General features: G+C 37.7%; 1 protein-coding gene across 2 annotated transcripts in view; it reads right to left on the bottom strand.

Moving 5' to 3' along the window:
- Positions 1–1654: 1654 nt before the first annotated feature.
- Positions 1655–9733, bottom strand: part of LOC149463449 (discoidin domain-containing receptor 2-like) — a 178200-nt gene continuing 170121 nt past the window's right edge. For both annotated transcript variants that reach the window (XM_089674970.1, XM_089674971.1), the window contains one exon: positions 1655–9033. In XM_089674970.1, coding sequence (XP_089531096.1) covers positions 8893–9033 — 141 coding nt within the window. In that variant the 3' untranslated portion in view covers positions 1655–8892. The remainder of the gene's footprint in view (positions 9034–9733) is intronic.

The raw sequence follows: 9733 nt of genomic DNA, 5'->3' as shown, positions 1-9733 counted from the left end.
TCCTGGATCAATAATTGTATAAAGAAAATAAAGCTGAACATAACATCGGGGAAATCTAATTTCTGCTACGTGCAAGCTGGTTTAATTTGTTGCTAGTTATGAGGAAGAATGTGTCTGTTGAATCTTTAGACAGTACTTGTTTTTTTCACTGGTCAGGCTACATACCTACCCACATGTGCCATCCTACGCTATGTGGTAATGAATGAAGGAAACAGCTCTAACAGTCATCTCAACATGATGCAATTTTTGCATTTTGTCATAAAGGAAGAATGCCTCCTGTGCTGGTTTGATGTCCTATCTTTCATCATCAAGGATGTCTTAGTACCTGCTGTAACAAGATGGCTCTTGTACTGTAAGGTCTTTATCCTGTATTTATCTTTTCAAATGCTGGATATGATTTTCTGGTGTGAGCTTTTTTTTTTTTTACTGCTTCCTAATATTTGCCTTGTGACATAATTTCAGTTTATCCTCTGGTCCTACCAATAATCCACTGGTTTATTCAAAGCTTTTCTCCTGTATCCTGCTGTCTGCTTTCAGTATTTTATTTATTTATTTCTGGTGTCTTATCTGTCTTAAGGTTGACTCATCTTTTGGTTTGCTGGTTTTTAGTTCATGCCCTGACCTTGGCTTTCCTTCTAATCCTTGCTGGACTTTCCTTGCTTTGACCTTGGCTTTTTCTCAGATAATTGCTGGTGGTTGTCTGCCTTTAACTTGGCTTGTCTCCTGCTTACTGCTCTTTGTTGACTTCCTTGACCTTTGTGGTTTTTCTACTCCTTGCTGGCATCTGCCTGTCTTAATCTGGAATTGTCTCCTGGTTTCCAATGTTTCCTGTTTACCCTGACCTTGGCTTTCCCTCTAGTCATTGTGTTTGGCTGCCTCTCTCAGACTTGGCTTGTCTGTTGGATTCTGCTGTTTTCCATCTGTCCTGACCTTGGCTTTTCTTCTAATTGTAAGTCTGTCTGCCTTGACCTGGACTTGCTCCTTCTGTTGGCAGTTTGCCTTGACTTCGGTTTTTCTGGTGGCTGTCTTCCTTAAATTGTATCTAATACCAAAACTTATATTTTAGTTTTAGATAGTGTGGGGAGAGATCGGTACCCCGCCACTTTTTACTTCTGTGTCCCCATTAGGGAGATACACTTTTTTTTCTACTGGTGACCACCAACACATACCATAGCTTTTCCAGTTTATGCTGCCAAGGGTCTGCCTTGACCCTAAATTCACTCCTGGTTTCTACTCATTTCTGGCTACTGCCTCCCTTGATTTTGGGTTGTATCCTGGCTCTTGCTCTTTTCTGCCTGGTTTAACATAGGATGATCTTCTGGGGCCAGATTTCTGCTGCTCTCTTATTTCTGGCCTGAATCCTTGGTGTTATACATTGCCAATTATAACCAAACATTTGATACAATTTAAATAATACAGCTTGTGATGTCATGTTAATTTGAGGCTTGATAAACAATACAGATACACAAAAAAAGTCAATGCTGGAATCCAAACATGTCTATGTATGGACTCCAGAATTTACATTTTCAGGTATCAAGTGGATAGAGCTGGCAGAAGCCCAGCAGGGAGCTGCATAGTGATAATGGCCATGATGATGAACTGAGTTAATTTGCTTAATAGAGTTATGAGATGATAAAAAAAATACAACACCCAGTTATTTCCACATATCAGGCTCATTTATTTCGGCAATACAGACTCCATTGCACTTCAGTCCAGTCTGGCTACAGGTAAATAAAGATTCATCAGGGCTCACAGATAACTAGCTCAAAAAGAAAATGGAGTTTTCCCATAACAACCAGACTGCAGCTGTCAGTCCTTGAGTGCAGATTAAAAAATGAAAGCCCGTCACTGATTGGTTGCCACAGGCGACAGCCATATTCTTTTTTTCTCTTGATGCTAGTGTTATTTTTTTAATAAGCCCAACTATCTACAGAGTGACAGTAGTACAGTATTAGCAATTACACAGACCCTGCCCTCCCGCCCACCACATTTCCAGGTCATAACAGCATTTATCATTTCAATGACCTTACAACATTCATGAGTAACACAATAACAAACAAAATCCAGTGTGGGAGGAAAAAAAAGCAATCATATTATAAGAAAATAATAAAAGTGAGAAGGCAATAGTAGCATAACCAGAGAGAGTTAAGGCTTTGTCTTCCCTTGGCTGGCTGCCAAACTCTTGCTTGGAGTGAAGGAGACCATATTGTTCTCAGAATCAAAAAAAAAGATGATTGCAATAGCTTAGCAGTGAACCAGAAAGCAATGGGGCCTTGACAACTTTAATACTTCCTAATTCATTGACAAGCCGACAATTGGTTACCACCCTTTAGTGTAACATTCTGTACCTACACCAATTGAAATGTAATTTTTTTCATCTCCACAATGAATATCATAACCTTGCACATTTCTTATTACTCATTAATAGAGCATCTGTAATCTTTGCAAATCATGATTTATTTTTGAAAAACTAGCATATGATCATAGACTCATTTTGGTAAACAAAGATACATTTTTGCTATACAATAGTCCCAAGCTCCAAGGAATATTTCCCTGTGGGTTGATGCCTACCTATTTCATGGATGGGAGTCTTAAAAGTTGTTAGACATGCTATTTACTCTTTTGGTGTCTACAGAAAAGACCATATCTTCGAAGTCTCAAAACCATTGTGCACTCATACCTGTAGAACAGTTCTAAAAATTATTGACCACTTCTGCTCTATGACAACCTCCTCAAACAATGTCAATGGTCAGGATTGAGTCTACCAAGCAAAATCGTTACAATAGTAGTTGTTTTTATAAAAGGGTTGTGGGAAGCCCTCTACCTCAATGTAAATTTGTAAAGGCCTCATGTTTACAATAGAATGCCTAAAGAAAATCTAAAGGTATTTTTTTGTAATATGTGATCAGTTTAATATTACTAGTCTTGTCTTATTGCTTTATATATATATTTTTTACTTTGACACATATACAAGGACGTCCTTCCTAATTAATAATGTAGCACAGTGTCTGTTTCTCATTCTCAAACCAAGACTAAAAAAGTCAGATTGGACTGATGGAAAACAATATACTCTTAATGCAATTTATCATGAACTTGATTCTGTCTTGGTAGTCATTCAGCAAGCGTGCCAGGGGAGTTGTTCATACATACAGAAGGTTCTACATGATTAAATTTATTTTTTGTTCAGAAACAGCATCCCCTATATTTCATTCAGTACAGTTTTACTTTAATAATGCAAAATGAGTACTTATTAAAAACAAACTATAATATACATTAGAGTATTACTTTATTTGTATGATGGATCTTCGTTGGCTAACTTCAAGAATGCCTTCATCAAAATCACAGGCTTTATATAGGTTCACCCACATGAAAAGAGAAATCTTTGCCCTGGTCAGCTGCGAGTGTCACCATTGCAGAATATACACTAATCATTTCGCTTGGGACCAAATACGTATCCTACTAAAAGCAGAAGTATGTAGTGTATTTCAGACCCAACTATTTGCAGCAGTCAAGTGGGACATACAAAATGACTTCCAGTTGTTATGCGTGTTATATTAACAGTAAGCGGATGGTTCTTTTGGACAAGGGAACTGTAATAGTTAACGGGGGCCAATAATAGAGCAGCGTCTCCTCCATAGTGTCACAAGTAGGGGATCACAAGAAAGGTAGCAGCCACGATGGTTTAGCAGTTTTATTTATCTGCAGGGTAGTTATGCAATTGTGTGACACCACATTGTTAACCATGCTGTGTACAGTGACCATGCACTTTGGTGATGACTAGGGGTGTCCTCACATTGCCAATTTTAACCATACCTGGACATAGTTCATTGTGTACAGTGTGATTTATCTAAACCATGCCCAGGAATGGTTACACATACCATGCTTGGAACCACTTGGAGGAGGCTGTTTGCAGCATGGTTCACGGTCAGTACGGTTTGCTTGAGTGCAAACTGTGCCTGAGCACAGAACTCTTAATAGATCATTGAGCACGAAAGCAAGGATCACTGTGGTCTGGCTGGCAGATGTAATAATGTTTGCATACTTAGGAACACTTATAGCACAGTGTGAGTGCAGAACTGCATAGGAGTAGGGGGAAAGGGGACAATTAAACTGAGACAGGGTTTGGTTCAACCATTTCCAATGTGAACACACCTTAAGAGCACTAAAAGAAACCCTCTCAATTTCAGACTGTGCTTGTAACAGTAAAGGAACACTCCACCTTTCCTTTACAAAACTGCCCCTTTATTGCCCAATAACCATAAATCATAGAATCTGATTGGTCATTATTAGATCTGCTTTCATACAAAAGGCCCTAAAATAGCCCACAGGGCAGATGCAGAAATTTACTTTTGCTAAAGGTTTTGCTAATCGAATGCAAGAGACATCTCTATACTAACCAGCTGTTGTTACTGATCCTAACCCGACAATTAGTCTTTCTACCCACTTATCGCTTCATAAGAACATCTTGGATGAAAGAAAGACAAAATAAGTGGCTTCCAGAAATAACAATTGGCAATATAACCATCAAACCTTTGAAAAGTACCAGGAAAGAGGCAAACAAGCCTGAAATGTGGAGATGCTACTACATTTTCCAAATTTCTATGGTTCATAATTCTACTGAGCAAAAATGTTGTGGTGCCATTATTTATTTATACGGGGCGGATGTAGTTTTAAAGGAAATCTGGACTGAGAGGCTACCACTGAAGACCTCATGAAAACACTTCATGGCTGTCCTTGGATTAAGCATTTTCTGAGTCACTGACCTGAAACACACAGTCAGCTAGTGAAGTGATCCTGATCTGCATGCTGGTTGCTGAGTGACTTCAAAATCATTAAAGCCAATAAATCAGCATGAATATAAGTACCTAAAATTTTTAGAAGGAAATCAACATTAGCCTATACATTTCTCCTCCAAATGGGTTCCTTTAATTTAGTTGTAAACTTACTATGTTAATTTATGCAGATTCCTTTACCCCTACATGCCTTGCGTAATACCATCCAAATTGTTGAAGCCTGATGTAAATTTTTAGAAGTGCTTTATAGTTGCCCATTGGAGTTAACCTTAAACAGTTTGTTGGGTGTATGGAGGTTGCTCAAAGCATCGAATTAGAGTGCAGCTCCTATTTTTCTAGAGCAGATGAGAAAAGGAAGGGTAATATCAAAGACTGCAGACAATTGTTTAGGTGGTATTACTAATTTTACTAGCTTTACTGTCATAGAAAACAGAGGACAGCTTTCAATCCTCAACACCTTAACTGACTACACATATTAGACCCTGCCTGCACCATAGTTAGATTGTATTTCATGGCTATGATAGTGAGGGACAATGTTTGATATAATGTTTTTTAAAAATATGCTTAGATATGACACTAAGATCATTCAAGGAAATTAATGTATTGGAAACCTTCTTCATTCAAATGATTAATAATTCATGGTGTAACTGTACTGTACAATTGACTGTGTTATTGTACAATCTCTTACCATCAAAATTATTAGTAGTCTTGTGTTTAGTTTTGTAATTAAATCTTAGTTTTTTTTTAAAGGAGATTAATCTAAAAGGTTTTTGTGCAATCTTCTTTTTATGTAGTAAATTAAAAGTATCCATCCTGTGTATGATGAAATTGTATTTTAAAGACATCATTTCCAATAACTGTAACTTGTGTAGCCTGCTTTTAGAATGGACACTCCTGAATATAGATATTTACAGAGAAATGCATGCTAATTAGATCCATATTACCGTGTTGCCATTAGAAAGATACTCTTATGCCACCCGAATGGTGTCATTGATTGCGTGTAATGCCTTGCAAAAACCAATGTGTTAAATAAAATAGTAATCAATTTCATGTGGCTATATGGACTACACACACAATTCACATAAACATTTTTACATTTCTCTTGACCATACAAACTGATCCCCTAAAGGATCTTGTCAAGTGCGCCCACCTTTTGGTCCTTAGTATCACAAGACACATTGAACACATTCAGTCATACACACTCAAGTAAACAGTAAAGGAACATGTCCTTTGTTATTTAAAGCAAAGGTTAATTAGGGTCTTTACATTTGTTTTCAGGTACTATTATTGGTTGTATTTTGATTGTTGTATATCTCCTATTGGAGAAATGGCATACCTGCACATAAATTGCAATACAATGATGCTTAAAATTCCAGGACAATCAATCATTTATATCTTGGGTACAACAAATCTGACAGACTAACACCTGGGGTTCCAGAAAACAATACATTGACCCTAGTAAACCAAGAGCCATAGCAGACTGACTGTTGTTCTTCAAAACAATCATTTGTACACTGACACTTACAGTTGGAAAACAAAGCAATAGAAAATGACACTTGGGATCCCACAACAATGGCACCCAGAGACATAAAACAGAAAAATAACACATGAGCAACTGAGGGTCTCCGAACAATGACACACTGAAATTTGGGTATTCCAAAACAGTATCATACCAATATTTAGGGTCAAAGGATAGTGGCACGCTTTGACTTCAGCTAGCAGGACAATCTTACATTGACACCTACACCTCTAGAGCAATGCCATGCTGACATGTTTTATTGAACAACTGTGTTAGACTCTGACACTTGAGAATTCCTGGACAATGCCACACTGACATTTGGATCCCCTGTACAATGGCACACTGGCATTCAGAGATCTTTTACAATGACACACTGACACTTGGAGCCCCTGTACATTGGACACTGATGCTTGGGGACCCTGTTCAAAGGCACATTGATACTTGGGGTTCCTGGACAATGACACATGGGATCCTTGTAACAGGTCAAACTGACACTTGGGGTTCTTGTACAATGGCATGCTGACATTTTGGATCTCCGTACAATGGCACATGTGGGATCTTGGAAGGATGGAACACTAATATTCAGGGTCCTACAGTGGTAGAATGACACTTGGGCTACTGTTACAATGATACATCAACACTTAGGGTTCTAGAACAATGCCATGATGACATTTTGGATCCAACAACTATGTTACAGTTAGTGTCCACAAATAATGATAAACTGACACTGGAAACCAAGCACAATGACTGTCACTTTTGGGTCTATGTACATTGACACACTTAGGGTCTCTGTACAATGGCACACAGACACTCATGGCCCCTTCACAAGGGTACACTGACATTCGGGGTCCAAGAAATACTACACAATGATGCTTGGGGTTTGTGTACAATAACACACTCACACCAGAACAATTATATACTGACACCTGGGGTACAATGGCACACTGCTTTCCCATAATTGTAACACACAGACACTTAATATCCTAGAACAATGATACACTCACAAGTGGGATCAGTACAATGACACCTGGGTCCTAAATCAATGCATGGAATCACACTGCCTTACACAAAGAGACCTGTGCAATGTTCTGCATTAGAATGGGAAACTGTTCCACTACAATTAATATGAAATAAAGTGAAGGAATATATCTAACAACTATGTTTTCTGTACAGTAAGAGTGCATTTAAGAGATTTAACATAAATGTATGACACAGAAAACTTTTTCTTATCTCTCCTATACAACAGAGACATCCTAGAAAAGTAAAAGGCATATGAAAATATATTTTTTTTAAATCATTCAATAACATGGTAACAGTTCAGGTATGTGGAAAATAATGCCTGCCAATGGCATGTCAGCTTTGTGCAGTCTGTTTTGGGCTAAATATGAAAGCTGATATCTGACGAGCCAGTGTAGCATTTCACACATATGAGTCTTTTTACCAAGTTATTAAATAATAATTATAGTCCATATATCATTGTGTTTGTAACCACCTTTGAGCAACTGCAGCAAATACAGTCCTTAGGGCTTCCAGATAATTAAGAGGGTTAAAATAAAAGCAAATCAAAGGCAGTATAGTGTATAGTAGTTCTATGAGTAAACTTAACTTAAGGTCCGATTAGGTTATATTACTATTTCATAGCATTTGACTTTTAATAAACATAGGTTTAGAGTGTTAATATCTCCCCTAAAGCTTGTTTATTTAAAGTCTTTAATTATTCTTGTAATGTAGTTTAAGGCACAACAAACAAAAATGTTGCTTGTGCCATACACAAGGGACTGCATAGTGTCATCCCTATTTAGAAACTCAGGGGTGGGCTACTATGCCACACCCCCAAGCATCTATACTCTGGCAAAGTTATCAGAACTCAAAAAGAGGAAATAAAGAAATGATGAAAAAAAGGATCACTGGAAATGTATGTAATGATTGCTATTACATGTGGTTGTCTTAAGACCTTCACAGAAACAAGCAAAGTTCTTTGAGAATGTAAATGTAACCTTATAGTTAAGACAACTACAAAGGGAAAATAAAAACTAGTGACCCTTTAAATCACCGCTAATTGTAGTCAGAGAAGTACTGATCGCATAAGATTTCTTGTCTCTGTTTTATAAAGCTGATATACCGATCCCTTAGTTTATGTACAAAACAGGGAAAAATAAATACACTACAATTTCCTCTGGATCTGTGTAATGTTAATATGCTCACTTGATATTTGGACACACATACTCCCCCCCATACACTTATATACACATACACAGAATGTAGTGGTACTCTTTAGTGGGACATTGTCCTACTTCTCACATCTTAATTCCAGTCCTCAATCCCAGCTAGGGTTCTCCCCTTCAAGGGAGGTACCGCCTTGCTTCATCACCCTAAAATCAGTTGCATCAACTGCTGGGGAAGCCAGAAGCCATGAACAGGCAGAGGTTTCCGGTGAAGTCTACCGGCGCCACAGGAGAACATTGTCTCTTGGTCCTTCTACATCTACATCTAGAAAACTAAGGCTTTGTCCAGTATAGCTCCAGATGAGTTGGGTACAATGAGAACCTGCTTCTTCCAGGTTGACTGTTCGGTGGCAGTTTACACAATGGCATCCAGTTGCTCTATCAGAAAGTGGTGGATCACCTCAAAAGTAGGTCGGTCCTTTATGTCCCTACTCCAGGATTTCATCATCAGGTCAAAGATGGGGGTGGGGCACAGGGGCGTCTGGGAGAGATATATCTAGAGTACAAATCAATAAAAATGTATATAAATACAAAGCACTAGGCACTATATCAGAAGCATGGTATATTGTGATCTTATTGGTGTGCTACTTATAGTTCTCATAACTTCCTAAAGTTAATCTTTCCTTAAACTGTATATATAGCCAAAATCTTTTTTTTTTTTTTTTCAATTTTTGAGAGAGTAGACACAAGTGAGACACAAGTGAAAACCATCTTTTTAAACTATTGTCATCAGAACACTGAAAGATTTACCATCACCTCTGATTCTGGTGACAATTTCTAATCACTTTCTGTCTCAGTGACAATAGTAATCAAGAAAATTAGAAAAGACAGATCTACATAGAGGGGATAGGGACAACAATAAAAACTTAACAGGGGTTCTGATACTTTCTGACTGCATACAAAACTACAAAAACAAGTGTGTGACTATATATACTTTAACAACCATAAAGTAAAATGTAAGAAAATCATAGGTTATTTCCATCTGGTCAACATTTACATACAGTATATGCAATACATATGTAGACTACACATACAGATTTTATTTATACATTCTAAATATATATGCCAGTAGCTTATCTGGCTCTCCCCTAAACTGGCTTTACAGTGTATGCGTGTGGTAGGGATGGTAGGCTGTGAGCCCCTTCAGGTGATAGTATCTGAATCAAATTGTTCTCTGTACTCTGCAAACTGTTATA

This window comes from Staurois parvus, unplaced genomic scaffold (assembly GCF_062004578.1).
Source record: "Staurois parvus isolate SC_StPar_1 unplaced genomic scaffold, SC_StPar_1.0 ptg000154l, whole genome shotgun sequence".
Classification (NCBI taxonomy): Eukaryota; Metazoa; Chordata; class Amphibia; order Anura; family Ranidae; genus Staurois; species Staurois parvus.
The sequence above is the reverse complement of the archived record's forward strand: the minus strand, read 5'-3'. Positions and strand labels throughout refer to the sequence as shown.